Source organism: Microtus pennsylvanicus, chromosome 3 (assembly GCF_037038515.1).
Source record: "Microtus pennsylvanicus isolate mMicPen1 chromosome 3, mMicPen1.hap1, whole genome shotgun sequence".
Lineage (NCBI taxonomy): Eukaryota > Metazoa > Chordata > Mammalia > Rodentia > Cricetidae > Microtus > Microtus pennsylvanicus.
In genome coordinates, this window is record NC_134581.1 from 55,473,924 (window position 1) to 55,490,367 (window position 16,444).

The 16,444-nt window shown below is 50.5% G+C and overlaps 1 protein-coding gene across 3 annotated transcripts in view; it reads right to left on the minus strand.

Moving 5' to 3' along the window:
- Nucleotides 1-16,444, minus strand: part of Igdcc4 (immunoglobulin superfamily DCC subclass member 4) — a 37,130-nt gene that overhangs the window by 6,288 nt on the left and 14,398 nt on the right. The window contains exons 4-14 of one of the 3 annotated variants that reach the window (XM_075965473.1): nucleotides 12,022-12,158; nucleotides 10,261-10,401; nucleotides 9,454-9,609; nucleotides 8,551-8,964; nucleotides 7,958-8,122; nucleotides 7,322-7,459; nucleotides 6,263-6,433; nucleotides 4,624-4,860; nucleotides 4,441-4,542; nucleotides 755-938; nucleotides 31-158 (exon numbers count right to left, since the gene is read on the minus strand). In XM_075965473.1, the coding sequence (XP_075821588.1) occupies nucleotides 31-158; nucleotides 755-938; nucleotides 4,441-4,542; nucleotides 4,624-4,860; nucleotides 6,263-6,433; nucleotides 7,322-7,459; nucleotides 7,958-8,122; nucleotides 8,551-8,964; nucleotides 9,454-9,609; nucleotides 10,261-10,401; nucleotides 12,022-12,158 (1,973 nt within the window). Of the gene's footprint in view, nucleotides 1-30; nucleotides 159-754; nucleotides 939-4,440; nucleotides 4,543-4,623; nucleotides 4,861-6,262; nucleotides 6,437-7,321; nucleotides 7,460-7,957; nucleotides 8,123-8,550; nucleotides 8,965-9,453; nucleotides 9,610-10,260; nucleotides 10,402-12,021; nucleotides 12,159-16,444 lie in introns of all 3 variants that reach the window. The other 2 variants (XM_075965472.1, XM_075965474.1) reach the window with 2 other exon arrangements.

Genomic DNA, 16,444 nt, shown 5'->3' on the forward strand with positions numbered 1-16,444 from the left:
GCACATGGGGGAGAGGCAGCGGCTACTCACGGTCAGGCAGGGTGGAGCGCTCTACTACGGAGCCAAAAGGCCCATCCATATCCACACCGTGGGACTGTACCGCAAACTCATACTTGGTGAACGGCTTCAACCCGCCAATGAGGATGTCTTCTCCGGAGCTTCCGGGGGAAGGGACAGGGCTAGTGCCCTCAGACAGGCTTCAAGCCAGGCAGAACCCCAGACATAAGCTCCTGTCACCAGCCAGACCCTATGCTGGAGGAAGCTGCTCTTTGGGACCACTACCCTCCCCAACACACACACCCAGGCAATCCACAGAGAGACCGGATGTACGCTACTCCACGTCTAAACTCCAAACCAGACCCTCCTGGCCTCCAGGAAGCCTTCCTGGATTAATTAAGTTATTCTGCACCTGGGGGACCAATCACTTCTGAGGCATCTTTTCTTGTCTTAGCCTGTGTCTCTGTTGCCTTTTTCGGTTGTTCTCTCAGTTAGACTAGCAGCAACTTGAGCCTTCTTCTGCATGATGGGAGGCAGAGCCCCATCAGAAGGAAGGAAGCTTCTAGTCTTGTACCTCACTCTCACCAAACGGTGACCCACAGGCTCTGCCGTCGGGATAGAACCAGACAGCTTGCCCTTCTCGCTGTTACACCCTGGTCAGCAGCCAGGGAAGAGACACCTATGGAGGTCCTGGTGAGCTCTCGCCACAGCTGAGCCCTGCAGCCCCTCCGCCCCTGCCGCCTCCCCTTGCTGATACCTGGTATAGTAGGTGACCAGGGAGGCATTCCTGAGTCCCCAAGGACCAAACCGCACAGTGTAGTTGACAATCTTGACAGTGGTAAAGTCTGGCTTCTTCCACCGAAGCCAGATGGAGGTGGAGCTGTTTGGTTCCGCATGGATGTGGGCAGGAGGTAGGGGCGGCCCCCTCTGAATAGGCAGGTCTAGGAGGGGACATCAAAGCGTGGTGAGAGGGGGCAGACACTCATAGTCCCAAGAAGCTTTTTTTTAAAAAATATTTATTTATTTATTAAGCCTGCAGGCCAGAAGAGGGCACCAGATCTCATTACAGATGGTTGTGAGCCACCATGTGGTTGCTGGGAATTGAACTCAGGACCTTCAGAAGAGCAGGCAATGCTCTTAACCACTGAGCCATCTCGCCAGCCCCCCCAAGAAGCTTTATTTGGTCTTTTTCCTTCTTATTTTTGAGACAGTGTCTCATTATGTAGTAACCCAGGCTGGCCTCTAACTCTCCATCCTCCTGCCTCTGTCTCTCTAGTGCAGGGGTTGGAGCTGTGTGCTACCATGACTGTCACTGGCTCTCTCTTTTGACCCTGTGAGTTGGGTGGCATCATTCCCACTGCAACTGAGGCACCCAAGAACTGAAGTGATTTCCCCCCCGCCAAGGTCACACCCAGAGCGGCTATGAATCATGGTTGACAAGCATGTGACAAAGAAAGCATGCCATGCATCGTGAGCCAGGCTTGGCTGAAATTCCATTTCTGCCGCTTATTAGCTGTGTGACTTTAGAGAAGCTGCACAATCTCTCTGTGCCTCCATTTCCAGTTCTTTTTTTTTTTTTTTTTGATTTTTCGAGACAGGGTTTCTCCGTAGCTTTTGGTTCCTGTCCTGGAACTAGCTCTTGTAGACCAGGCTGGCCTCGAACTCACAGAGATCCGCTTGCCTCTGCCTCCCGAGTGCTGGGATTAAAGGCGTGCGCCACCACCGCCCGGCTCATTTCCAGTTCTTTTTTTTTTTTTTTTTTTTTTTTTTTTTTTTTGGTTTTTCGAGACAGGGTTTCTCTGTGGCTTTGGAGCCTGTCCTGGAACTAGCTCTGTAGACCAGACCAGGCTGGTCTCGAACTCACAGAGATCCGCCTGCCTCTGCCTCCCAAGTTCATTTCCAGTTCTTATACGGATCTGGTGACAGTACCTATGTCTTGAGGTTCTTCTTTTTTCTTTAATTTATTTAAAATTTAATTTTAATTTTTTAATTTTTTTGGTTTTTTGAGACAAGATTTCTCAGTAGCTATGGAGCCAGTCCTGGAACTTACTCTGTAGACCAGGCTGGCCTTGAACTCAGAGATCCACTTGTCTCTGCCTCCCAAGTGCTAGGATTAAAGACGTGCGCCACCACTGCCTGGCCACACATGTATTTGTTATGTGAAGGAAAGGGAGTGGGTGTGCCACGCTGTGCCTGTGGAGGTCAGAGGACAACTTGGAGGAGCCTGGAAACCAAACTCAGGCCAGCTGGCTTGCAGCAAGCCCTTCATCTGCTGAACCATCTCACCGGCCCCTCACGGGAGTTCTTATGAGATTAAATTAATGAATACTTACAATGCAGGTAGAAAACTGTCTGGTATAGTGTATACTATTTCTTGACAACCATTTATTAGATAAGCATAAAATAAAATAAACTCCAAGAGAACGAAGTTTATTTGTGTTGTTCAACACTAAATTTCCAGAACAGAGCGGGTACATGGCGGATACTTAGTAAAATACTCGCTCAATGAAGAGAAATGAACTGTCTGGAATTAGAACCCAGGTTTCTTTGTTTCTGAGTGTCAGGATGGGTCCTCAAGGTGACAGACAACGCAGGGCCTCAGGGCAGCACAACACAGTGAGAACCACTCTTCCCTGGGAGGCAGGGTTCTGGGTCCTAGTTAGTCTAGGCTTCATGTGGCCTTAGATGAGTCCCTTTGCTTCTTTGGCCCTTGTGACACTGTGACAGGATGTTGTCACCTATAAAGTTCACTATCAAGAACTGTGAAATTAGCCTGGTGGTGGGGGCACATGTGTTTAATCCCAGCACCTGAGAGGCAAACATAGGTGGATCTGAGCTTGAGGTCAGCCAGGACAACCAGGGGCACACAAAGAAACCCTGTCTCAAAAACAAAAACAAAGCCAACAAAGAGCTGTGAAATTTCTGGGCAGAGTGGCACATGCCTTCAGTCCCTGCACTTGGGAGGCAGAGGCAGGTGGGTTTCTGTGAGTTCAAGGCCAACCTGGTCCATATAGTTTCAGGACAGTCAGAACAGCATAGTGAGACCCTGCCTCGAGAAAAACAAAACAAACAAACAAACAACAAAACCAAATCAGACCCTCCCTTGCCCCCCAACATGGAGCAAGAGATGGTTTAGTGGGTAAAGGTTACCGAACCTGAGGACTTGAATTTGATCCCCAGGGCTCACGTGACGGAAGAGAATCAGATGCTCCTCTCACCCCCACAAGTGCACACAAAATAAACAAAATGTAATAAAAAATTAAAAAATAATTTTAAAAGATTATATCCAAACAAACCTTAAAATATTGTAAGCAAGCTTATGGTTCACGCTGAGTAGAAGCAATATGACAGGAGGGGGGAAAGATGGCTCAGCAGTTAAGAGCACTTACTGCCCTTTTAAAGAATCTGGGTTGAAGCCGGGCGATGGTGGCGCACGCCTTTAATCCCAGCACTCAGGAGGCAGAGGCAGGTGGATCTCTGTGAGTTCGAGACCAGCCTGGTCTACAGAGCTAGTTCCAGGACAGGGTCCAAAGCCACAGAGAAACCCTGTCTCAAAAAAAGCAAAAAAAAAAAAAAAAAAAAAAAAAGAATCTGGGTTCGATTCCCAGTACCCACATGGCGGCTCCCAACCATCTTTATCTCCAGTCCCAGTAGATTCGGAGCCCTTTTTCGCTTTGAGGGACACCAGGAACACAGGTGGTGCACAGACACAACACCCATACATATAAAATTAATTTATTTTTAAGTAAACCATAAAGATATTCTCCCTGTTTAAGAATTATGAGATAGGGGGCTGAAGAGATGGCTCAGTGGTTAAGAGCATTGCCTGCTCTTCCAAAGGTCCTGAGTTCAATTCCCGGCAACCACATGGTGGCTCACAACCATCTGTGATGAGATCTGGTGCCCTCTTCTGGCCTGCCGACATACACACAGACAGAATATTGTATACATAATAAATAAATAAAAAAATTAAAAAAAAAAAGAATTATGAGATAGCCGGGCGGTGGTGGCGCACGCCTTTAATCCCAGCACTCGGGAGGCAGAGGCAGGCGGATCTCTGTGAGTTCGAGACCAGCCTGGTCTACAGAGCTAGTTCCAGGACAGGCTCCAAAGCCACAGAGAAACCCTGTCTCGAAACCCGCCCCCTCCCAAAAAAAAGAATTATGGGATAATCTGATGGATAACGCGATATAGGTGGATGTGGTTGAAAAACTAAAGGTTGAAGGTTGGAGCCAGGGATCACGCATCGAGCATGGGGTTTCCTAAACCTTTTCACACTCTTCCCATTTGCCCGGCTTAGCTTGAGAATGAGGGGCATATCCGACAGCAGGAGGACTCCTGCCCGAGAGGGTGAGCAGGAGTGAGCGTGGCACATACACTGCCTGCTGGCTGATCAGGGAAAGAGGGAAAGATGCTTTCACAACCCCCCTGCCGCCTCCTCACCTGGCGTGGGCGCCTTCTCAGTCTTGCCTTTCCATACAGCTGCGTAGCCGTCCTCATGTTTGTTGAAAGCTACGAGCTTCACTTCGTACAGCCTGCCAGGGACTGGGGAAGGCCACGAGGGTCACTCTCCCTGCACCGGGCTTGCCCAGCTCACAAGACCCTCCCAAGCCCAGGCCTGCTCACCTAGCTGGGTCAGTTCATACTGCTTCACTTTCTTCTTGAGCCGCACAGGTCCCACGTCCCAAGCCTGGTCTCCTCGGCCCCCTGGGGGGCGGTCACCGTCTGCCTCTTCCTCTGCCCCCACCTCACGCCAGTAGAGTTTGTATCCAGAAATCTGGGTGGGGTGAGGGGGCGGCTGCCATGACACCACCAGGGATTCCATCTTTGCCCTCACCTTCAATTCTGCAGGGGCAAAGGGAACTGGGGACAGAGGGAGATGATGGGGACAAGGGGAAGAGAATGAGTGAGGACGTCAGGAACCTGAGCGGGTGCTGGGCACAGCACAGAGTTATGCCAGGACTTTCCCTACTGCTCCATTCTGCCACCTCCCGGTGGTCTTGAGCACTGCATGCTAGCTGTGAGGGCGGGCCTGCAAGGCATGCACAAAAGAGACGGCAGGGGGCGCGTCTGTCAGAGGGAACAGAGGGGCTTCTGCTAGTCTCTTGAAATAAATACAGACAAGGGGCTGCAGAGGTAAGGAAAGAGGTCTGGAACCATTAGAGTGAGGAGCCCTACTCGGAGCTCAAGAATAGAGGGCTGGCTATGTGTAAAACACTGTTTCAAACACTTCGTATATGGATTTTTAAAATTTTAGGTATTTATTTATGTGTGTGTGTGTGTGTGTGTGTGTAGGTCAGAGGACAAGTTGTGGACTCATTTATTTCCTTCCATCGTATAGATTCTGGGGAGACAATGGGAGTCTGATCCTCTGATAAAAAGAGCAACCCCTTTACTAGCTGGGCCATCTTGGCAGCCCTTCATTCTTATAACTCTATAATCCAGTAAAAAACAAAACAAAACAAAACAAAGCAGCCAAGCGGCGGCAGTGCACGCCTTTAATCCCAGGCAGAGGCAGGTGGAGCTCTGTGAGTTAGAGGCCAGCCTGGTCTACAAGAGCTAGTTCCAGGACAGGTACCAAACCTACAGAGAAACTCTGTTTCAAAAAACAAACAAATAAAAAACAAAACTAAAACTAAAAAAAAAAGCTATCACCTATATCTTACAGATAGAAATTGAGCTCGGGATGTCAAGTAACTTGCCAGATGTCTGAAAACAGTGTTCGACTTTGTGGGCATTTAATCACTCTACTACTAGGCCTCTGGCAAAAGCAGCTACCATTTAATGATTCCTTCCTCCCTTCCTTTGAAACAGAACTTCACGCATCCCAGGCTGGCCCCAAACTCACTATGTAGGTGAGGCAGATCTTGAATTTCTGATCTTTCTGCTGGGACCACAGGCATGGGCCACCATGCTGGGTTTGTGCAGTGCTGGGGATCGAACCTAGGGTTTTGTGCATCTAGGCAAGTGTTCTACCAAGCGAGCCACATTCTCAGCTCACGGAGTACCTACTCTGTGCCAACCACTTTATGTATAATTGCATTACTGACCCTGCTGCCCCTTACAGTCGTAATGAAGCTTTCCGGATGCGACTTGTCAAAGGTCACAAAGGCTTCCCTGATGCATTGAGTGTGTGTGTGGCGGGGTGGGGTGGGTGGGGAGGGAGGCGGAGGAGGAAGGTGACAATTACAGGTCTGTGTTGGGTGTGGCCTGGGGTTCCAAGGCCCCCGTCCCCCCTGTCTGGTCTGCCCCTGAAGCTCCATACCATGGCTCTGGTTGTGCACACCAGGTGTCCTGTGCTGCATCCACTGGGAAGGGACTCCGTAGCCAGCCCCAGTGCCGGCCGAAATTCGGACTCGGTATACCTTGTTCGGCTGAAGTGAGTTTAATGTAAGCTGTGTCTCATTTCCGGGTACCTCAGTGGAGAAAACCTGATCTTCTAGGACAGAAGAGATGGATTGCTGAGTGTTCTTCATCTGGAAACCGAGATCTCTAACTTATCACACTGACTCTTCCACTTAGGCCCCCGAGGTCCTCTGGGCACTGACCCCTCAGCTGGAGGCAGTCTCTACGCCTCCAGGCTGACCCTGGGGCTTCTGGCTCCAACTGCTGAAGCCCATTAATCTTGGTTCAGCAAGAAAAGACCAAAGCATGTTTTTCTCCTCTCTGTTTATGGTCAAAATAGCCAGTACACACCCCTTGTACAGTCCGTACAGTCCCAAGGGCTAGCCAAGAGCACCCAGCAGTGCCTGCTGTCAGGAGCCCTGACTGCTACCTTGGGTTAGCCTCCTGTCTCTCTCTTTAGCTTTACTCTGACCCTAGCCTCTTTTCTTTTCTGCACTCCCCCATTCCTTTTAGAACCACATCAGCGCCCCTAGACCACCACAATCTCCCCAACAAGAACATCCCATGCCCCGTGGGCACACCCGTAGCATCCCATCTCTTCTCTGGTGCTTAAACTAGAAGGGTTCCAAGGACCAACTAGGTGAACTGCTTGCTTCACAGAAAGGAAACTGAGTCGGAGGCTCCGCTGGCTATACACATGGCACCTCCTTATCTTGTTTCTGCTTTTTTCTTCCCTTTTCCTCTACTGCCTCCCTGTACTGGGATTACAAGCAGGCACCACCACCATGGCAGACTGGGATTGAACTCAGGTCCTTGGCCTTGAACATGTACTTTATGCATGGAGCTATCTCTCTAGCCTCCCACCGCTCTTTTCCAGAGCTTTCCCATGCCCCGCTGGGACTTACTCCCACAGACCCCCCCATCTGGGGGAGAACCTCCTTTCCCACTGGCAGCTCCCCACTGCCCCAGCCCCACTCACCTTCCTTTCCCAGGCCATACTCTATCTTGTACTTCACCACCTGGCCGTTGCTCAGGCCTGAAGGCAGGGGCAACCATGCCACCCTGATGTCTGAGGGGTTGGGGCTGGACAGGGCGAGCTGGGGTGCCGCACTGGGGACTGAGACAGAAGAACGCTGGCATGAGCTCTGCCCCACTGACGGGGAAGGCGAGGTCAGGAGTGGTCAGAGACTTGCCCAGGTCACACAGCAACTCAGGAGCAGGCCCAGGATCAGAGGGAGGGAAGGGAGCCTCTCGGGGAGCCTCAAGCTGGAGGATGAGGAGACCTCCTTCCTACCCCAAGGCTAGAGGACAGTGTGGGTCAGAAGATTTTTGTATCCAATGGCTGGATGGTCCATGGGTGTAAGGAAGGAGGGCTGTAAAATATGGGGACTCACAAGAGCAGGGTTCAAATCTCAGCTGTCCTACTGACCTTGGGCAAGTCACTTTCATTTTCTGATCCTCAGTTTCCCCATTTTACACGGGGAAGAAGAAACCCTGCCCACTCCTTTACAGGGCACAAAAGACATCACAAGGTAAGGAAGAGGTCCTTGGGGTACACAGTCTCTGGGTAGGGATGTCCTTGGGCTCCGGGCCACTGCAGGTTCAGAGGTCCTACCATCATCCAGTGTATGCACCAGGGCTGGGCTGGAGGTGCGGCTGGCCCCTAGCTGGGAGTAGGCCACCACGTAGAATTCATAATCCGTGTTGGGTTCCAGGTCCCGAACCTGCAGCTCTGTGGTGTCATTGTTCACTGCGAACTGGTACTCCACGTTATCCACTCCTGAGGTGGTGGCACAGGAGACAAAAGGACCGTCGCAGCCCACTCACTTCAGGTCTTACCAGTCGGGAGTTGGTCTGGGGATCCTAATGGTCTATGTATAGCTAAATCGTGGAAGACAGTCTAGGCTGACGGGTATAAAGGCCCTCGCCTTCTAGTCTACCCATTGTATTAATTCCAGAACTGGTCAGGAAGTTCCTTGTGCTGTCTAGTTAAGTAGTTACTACTGCAGTTAGTTAACTAGGGTGGACGACGGCTCCATTAACCCTGTAAAAGCAAGCATCCTTTCAGGGGAGTATATGCACGGCTCCGAACTCTAATACTAGATCGCTGCCCCTCACCCCATCCGCAGAGGTCCCCACCGGGCAATCCTTCAGTCATCTAACCCGTGGCTGCCCTAAGTGGGGCCACTTGGTCTTGAGTATACATACCCCTTGCCTTTTGGTAGTGAAGGGAGAAGCCAATGATTTGCTCGCTGTGCAGTTCAGGCCGCTCCCAGGCCACCAGCACAGCGGAGCTGCTCAGAGGCGTGGCTGTAACCCGAGTCGGGGCGCTGGGCAGCCCCTCGCGTACCACCACCGCCAGGGGCGCGGCCGCACACGCGGTTCCTGCGCTGTTCTCTGCTATGCACTGGTAATAGCCGGCGTCCTGCAGGCCGATCTGCGTGATGACCAAGCTGCCACCACCGCCCTGCACCTTGACTCGCCCGTTGGGTCGCAGCGGGACCCCGTCGTGCAGCCAGCGTAGCGTGGGCCGTGGCTCCCCCGACGCGCGGCACACGAAACGCGCAGTGCTGGCCCGTGTCCTCGACAGAGCCTCTGGCGCTTGCGAGATAGCAGGAGCCCCTGGAGACAGGAGAGTCTCAAGCGTCCCAACACCGCACCCCCAGTCTCTCCCTGAGGTCCTCTCCCCTAGTCACCTGGGCCAAGCTTGGGTCCACCCGCCTGCCCACTTGCTCTGGCCCCTCCTAGATAGCTCTTCTCTCTTTCAGGGCCTGACATCGAACCCACACTCCTGCTACAACCTTCCGGGTGATGGCATTGCAGGCAAGAGCTACCATGTCCAGATTCTGGTTTCCAGGCTTCACACCATATAGTCCATTCCACTATCTCCTCCCATAACCTCACCCCACTCCAGCTCACCCACTCTCTCTCTCTCCATCATCCAAACCAGGCTTTACATACCCCTCTCCATCCCTGTCTCAACTCTCTCCACTCTATCCTCCAAAGATTCCTTCCATGTATGTTACCCCTTTCCACGCTTCATCTTCTAGCAACCCCTCTCCTCCCTCTGACACCCAACTGTCCCTAGTGTCCCACAGCTCCAGGCCTCACCCAGCACTCTGAGCTCAGCTGCAGCGGTGGCAAAGTCGCGGGTGCGGGGCTTGTTGGCTCGGCAGACATAAACACCAGAGTGCCGGGGCTGGGCACTGGCGATGAGTAGATTGGTCCGGCCCAAAACGATGACATCCGTGGAGATAGGCTTCCCATCTGGGAACAGAGAAGGAGCAGGTTGGAGGGGGACTCTGGGGCTGTCCCTCCACGTCCTCTTCAACTTAGGAGACCCTCCCCACCCTCCCGGACAAAGCAGGATCACAGTGACTGGCTTGAAGAATCCCAGTTCCTCTGGTCCTAAACCTGGAACTCTGATCCCTAGATAGATGGAAGATGAGAGATGGGAGGTGGCCTCTGGTGGGTGGGGCATGCATTTAATATAGCCTTCTTTTTTGGTGTTCTATTTTTTGTGTTTTGAGACAGAGTTTGTATAGCCCTGGCTTTCCTGGAACGCACTTTGGAAACCAGGCTGGCCTTGAACTCAGAGATACGCCTCCCTCTGTGCTGGGATTAAAGGCATAAGCCACCACCACTGGGCTTTTTAAATACAACCTTCTTTACACTTTTTTTAAAAAAAAAAGATTTATGTAATATATATATAGTGTTCTGTCTGCATGTATGTCTGCAGGCCAGAGAGGGCAGGGAATTGAACTCGGAACCACTAGAAGAGCAGTCAGAGCTCTTAACCACTGAGCCATCTCTCCAGTCCTCTCCTTCCATCTTTAGGTAGCTCCTGACTTAGAGCCTGTGAGACACTGTACCATCCCGACCACTCCCCCACTCTTCGCCTCTTCCCTCCACACTCACCCTGTCGGACCCAGGACACAAAAGGCGTGGGGTCAGCGGAGGCCACACACTCCATCACTACACTCTGTCCAGACACTACTGTGGTGTTCTCTGGGGCTGCCACAATGACCACATCCTGGCCCCTGCTAGCCTCCAAGGACCCTGGAGAGACAATAGGAGGATGGGGTCTACCTACCACCTGCTGCTCCTGTAATGGCTGAGCCAGGGGAGCAGGGGGCATCAAAATTCCTTATGTCAGAAGGGGGAAAACAGCTACTAAGTTCAAAAGAGCTGACTTAGGCCTCAGGGCTTATCTTGGAGCCACAAGAATGCTCTCCGACACAAATGAATCCTTCCTCAAATGATTGGGCAGATCATACCCATATTTCCTCCCAAATCCATCCTACCCAGCCTCTACCTTGGATCCAGCACTCAGTTCTAGATCTAGCATTGCCTAGACAGATAAGGCGTTGTGTGAGTTAGGCAGGTCCCTTTCCCAAAGCGCCGGGAAGGGGGGTTCCTAAGTGCAAAAGCAAGGATTGGGCTCCAATTTTCAGCCAGGAAGCTTCACATTGTGTTTTTTGTCCAATACTCTCTCGGCACCGCTAAATGGTGAACACCTTGTTTGTCCAGCAGGGGGAGGCAGAGACCCAGTGCAGAAGAGAGCGCAAAGATCTCCCTGAGCAGCGTTTTAGAGAAGCCAGGGAGGAGAGGATGGGATCAGAGAAGGGAGGAATGGCACAAGAGAGCGACCTTGGGGGAGGCTTGAAGTGAGATCTGTTAAGCAGCTGCTGAGCGCCAAACACTGTGCGTTCCCATCTCAGCTGTTATTCTCACCCCTCTAAGCTGGACATTTGATCGCCAGACCAGGGCCACGCTGAGGGATAAGGATTCAAAACAGGTCTTTGTGACCCCAAAACCAGGGGGTGCCCTTGCCCATATCTTATCCCGGCAGGAGCCTTTCAAAGAAAAGCAGAAAAGGGACTCACAAAACGGCTCAGCAGCTAAAGGTGTTTGCCGCCAAGCCTGAGACATAAGTCGGATCCCAGGAACCCACTTATTGGAAGGAGACACTGACTTCTACAAATTGTTCTCTTTGTCATGGACGTGTGCACAAACACACAAAAATAAATGTAAAAATAGAAGAAGAAGAAGAAGAAGAAGAAGAAGAAGAAGAAGAAGAAGAAGAAGAAGAAGAAGAAGAAGAAGAAGAAGAAGAAGAAGAAGGGGCTGGAGATACGGCTCAGCGGTTAAGAGCATTGCGTGCTCTTCCAAAGGACCGGAGTTCGATTCCCAGCAACCACATGGTGGCTCACAACCATCTGAAATGAGGTCTGGTGTCCTCTTCTGGTCTGCAGACATACACACAGACAGAATATTGTATCCATAATAAATAAATAAATATTTAAAAGAAGAAGAAGAAGAGAAAGAAAGAAAGGCAGAAAGAAAAGGACCGGCGTACAAGCGGCAGGAGCCAGACTGATGGTATAGGAAAGGGAGAGTGGGTCAGTTAGGGCACCCGAGGGCGAAAGGGAACCAGAGACCTATGGAGGCATTGACACTTCTCCTTTGATACCTCGTCTGCTCACCAGTTCCTGCCTAATTCTAGGAAACACATACACCTGGTGAGAAGGAAGGACCCCTCCACTGGAAGTTGGGGTTTGGTTCTCAAACCCCAGTTCTGTCTTCATGTAGAACTACTATCCAATCATTTGTCTGAAGATCTTGCCTGATCCCTTTCATCCCCAGAAAGCTTCAGGTTTTCTTCACCTATCCCCTTACCTCTGAGGGCCACACTCAGGAAAGCCTCGTGGCTGAAGCGCTGGCGGGCGGAATTGGTGGCCACGCAGCGGTAGGAGCCTGTGTCACTGTCCTGGACATCCAGGATCTGGAGGACGCCATTGGGAAGAGTGATAAGCCTTGAGAAGGAGCAGAAGGAGCCTGTGAGGTGGGGGAAGGGCATGTACGAGGTGGCCCATGGTGACAGAAATGCAAATTAAAACTGTCAGATCCAACCTCGGCTAACAGACTGGCCAAGACCAGAAGACTTAGTGACAGCTCAGGTGGGTGAGGAAATCGAGGAAGGCACAACTGTCTTGTAGCTGTCACTGAATATATCCTCTTTCCTGGGCAAGCCCCACCGTTCAGCATCAAGGAGGTTTCCATCTAGCCCTGGCACTTCTTGGAGTTTATCGAGTGAGTCCCAGACGTGTGCACAAACACATGCCAGTGTTCACTGCACACACCCCCCCCCCTTCCACAAGGCCAGAGGCTGGAAACTGTTGGGCCTGGCCTGAGTTCACAGGTTTGGGGACTTCCTGAAATGGGACACAGCAGGGGCAGGAGCCAGACTAAAATTCTTACCAGTTTGTGTGTGAACTGAATGTCCCTGTAAACAGAGGTTGTCTTTGGGGAGGGGACCTGGGAGCCTGGAAGCTGGGTGTATGAGGAACTTATTTTTTATTATGCAGACATACCCTTTTAATAATTTGGACTTTTTAAAAATTACGTATGCGTAGGTATATGCAAGTGTTTGTCAGGTGTCTGCAGACCAGAAGAGGGCTGGAATTACAGATGGAGCTGGAGTTATGGACAGTCTGGAGCAGCTGATATGGATGCTGGAAACTAACCTCAGGTCCTCTGGAGGTGCTGTACACATTCTAACTTCTGAGCCATCTCTCTGCTACCCCCCCCCCCCCCGCCATTAACCTCTTACCGTGTTTCCTTTTCCTCTCCCTGAGAAAAACTCCCTTATCCCCTTATCTCATTTGACCCTCAGAGGAATCCCAAGAGACTGGAGAATTACAACCTCCATTTTATGGTAACGAAAGAGAATCTCAGATTAGAATGTTGACCTAGGATCTTCAAGCTGGGGCAGTTAAACCCTGAAACCAGGGTCTTGGGATATGGCTCAGTTAAGCAGAGTGCTTATCTAGCGTGCACCAGGCCCTAGCTTCCATCTTCAGCACTGTATAAACCAGCGATGCTCCATGCCTGCAATTACAGCACTAGGGAGGTGGAGGCAGGAGGATGAGAAGTTCAAGGTCATCCTGTAATACGTAGTAAGTTTGAGGCCAGCCTAGATGACATGACACCATAATACAAAACCAAAACATCTTGAGCCCAGGTCTCCTAGCCCACTACTCATAGCTAGGGAGGCTTAAGGGAGGGAATGGACAAGGTTTCCAGCAGGTCCCATCCAGCAATCTGCACAGCAGTTTGGAGGGCCAGGAGGGATGAGGAGGCCAGGAGACCTTGCTTAGGAAATCTGGAGCAGGAGGAGGGTTGGGAAGGTGAGCACTGAGCATACTCAACCAAGCAGGAAGTGGTCAGCTCCGGGTGGTGACAATCTTAGGTGTACAGACTGGGTGGAGTCAGAGGGGGCAGGGCAGTTGTGTGCTGGAGGAAGACCCTTTGCTCCTGGAGAAGCAGGGGCTGAGAAAACCCAACTGTCAGAGAAGTGGAGTGGCCCAGGGACTGAAGAAGGGTTCTGGGAGACATTCTAGACAGGTGCTTAGAAATCTACAGAGGCAATATGACTCCTTTCCCTGTCCCCCAGGTGAACCCTTGCCCCCCCATAACCTCTGACCTCAGCTCCAGATCCACTCCCACATGCGTTAAGGTAGGGAGGTGGGGGCAGCAGAGCAGGACAGAATGCAGGGAAGTATCTGGGTTGCTACCCAACCCCCTGTCTGGAGAAAAAGAAGTAGAGCAAGCAGGTGCCTGGTGAGACCCCCTCACTCCAGACTCTACCTAACATGCTGTGCTCCGCAGCCTTTTCTCTTCTCTCCATCCTCCATCCAGACAGTGCTCAGCTAATTGCCTCCACTTTCTAACCCTAATGGTCTCGGTCTTGACAGGAAAATGGTGTACCAAGCGCCAAGAGCAAATCCGTTCATTGAGCTTTGCTTCGTGTGCATGCGTGGACACGCTCCTTCCTTGGGCACAGAGCTGTAGTTAAGACGGAGGCGAGGTGGGACCCTGCCTGCTCAGGGCTGTCTAAACCTTTTCTGTTTTTGCCACAGTGTGGTTTTGGAAGCTCTGATTCTGGAAAGATGTTTGAGATGTATTGGTTAGTAGGGAAGAAGTCACGAAGTATTGCTTAGGAAGAAATTCTAGTTTTGAAAAACAGATAATGATAGGTTGAGATGGATGAAGAAAAAGCAAGGTCAGTGAAGCTTGTGTAGTGAGGGGGACTAGTAGGGATTCTTACTGGTTGAGCTTTACAAAATGAGATAAATAATTATTTGTGATAGGCTATCACAGGCTGGTCTGGAACTCATTCTGTGCAGCTGGGGATGAGCCTGAACTTCTGATCCTCCTGCCTCAACCTTCTAAATGCCGGGAGAGGACGTTTTTCAAATGTGAAACATCAAAGTGTGTGCCTTTCCCCTTGTTTTGTGACAGAGGATGTCCGCACACAAGCAGCAGTGTGGAAGGGTGAGGACTTGTTCTCATGCGTGTCGTTGTAGCGAGTGATGTGACGTGTTTGGGCAACAGGGTTCTTGTCCGGAAAAGGGACCCAGTGAGTCCTGCCCTGCAAGCTTCATAGCCCTGACCCTCTCCCATGAGCTCACATTCTACAGGGGACAGAGACACTGTAAGTTACCAGTTCCAAGCACATCTATACAGGTATGAGCCTCGTATATATTTCAAAGGACCTGGATGGAATGCTCAAAACGTTAGTGGCTTCTCTTCTCATTCTATAAAGTTGTGTATTTTTGGCATAAATCTTAACATAAATTCAATTTTTAGTCTCATTCATGACTGGTTCCTATGGAAGAAAAAGTATCCCCTATTAGTAGAAATTCATGTAAGTGGAGTTGGGCTGTAGCTCAGCTGGTAGGATAGACACAGACAAAAGCCTGGGTTCTATCCTCGGCACCTTGTGAACAGGCCACGGTGGCTCATGCCTGCAGTCCCAGCACTAGGAAAGTAGGGAGTGGGGGAATTAGGAGTTCAAGGCCAGCCTAGGCTCCTGAGATTCTGCCTTTAAATAAGTAAACAAGTACATAAGTAAGTAAGTAAGTAAATAAATAAATACTAAACGCCAGGGAATTGCCGTGGGTTTAGCGCTATCATTGGTTGGAGAATACGTGCTTTTCCCCCGACAGGGTACCCCTGTGCTACAGATGCTCAGTTTACAATCTCCTATAACCACTGGGCTGAGTTTACGACTATCGTATTTGTACATCTGGCCACGTGCAAAAATACATACCTTGGCCTAAATCAAGTTGCTGTTTTAGACATTTCTTTATTCCCTGACACAATGTGCTAGGGCATGTGAGCCTGGGCTATTTATAGTCCAGGATCAATTTTCAGAGGACTTGGTGGCAAGCACTGCTGGAGCTGGGAGCTGGCAGCCTCACCTCATGGGTGAGGCCTGTAACACCATGGGAAGATGCCTGAATTAGATGCTGGGAGGGGAAGTCTGATCCCCCACTGTTTTGCTGAGGCCAGCCTGATCTACATAGTGAGGTCTGGACAAGCCTGGGATACACAGGGAGACCATGTTTAAAGCAAAACAGAAACCTAACAATGAGAGAAACAAAAACAAAAATTAATAAATAGGGCCAAGTATGGTGGCACAGGCCTATAATCCAGGACTGTGGAAACTGAGGCAGAAAGGTCATAAGTCTGAGGCCAGCCTGGGCTACCTAGCAAGACCCTATGTCAGAAAAAAAGGAAACAATTGATCCCCTCCAAAAGAAAATAACAGTAGTTGGGCAATGAGACAATTCTCCTTTCTTTTTTGTTTATATGAATTTTAAAAATGTATCTTTGAGCTGAGGAGGTAGCTCAGTCGCTAAGAATATTTGCTTTGCATGCTCCAAACCCTAGGTTCCATCACTAGTACCACATAAACTGTTATTCTGAACCCAGCAGATAGGAAGACCAGGAGGTCAGGATCACCCTAGGTTAATGTTGAGTGTGAGGCCAGCCTGAACTATAATGAGACCTTGTCTCAAAAAAAAAAAAAAACAAACAAACAAACAAAAAAAAACTAACATGTTATAAATTACCACATTTTGGGAAATCACAACTTAATTGAATGTCCTTCCCATTTCATTGCAGATATGGGTAGAATAGGGCTCAATGAAGTGGTACACTAAGGACAAGTGGAGGCCAAGCTACACTAGGTCAACGATGATCCTATCCGTTGACTCTATCTGATCACAGCTGTCCTGTGACTTCTCTACACCTT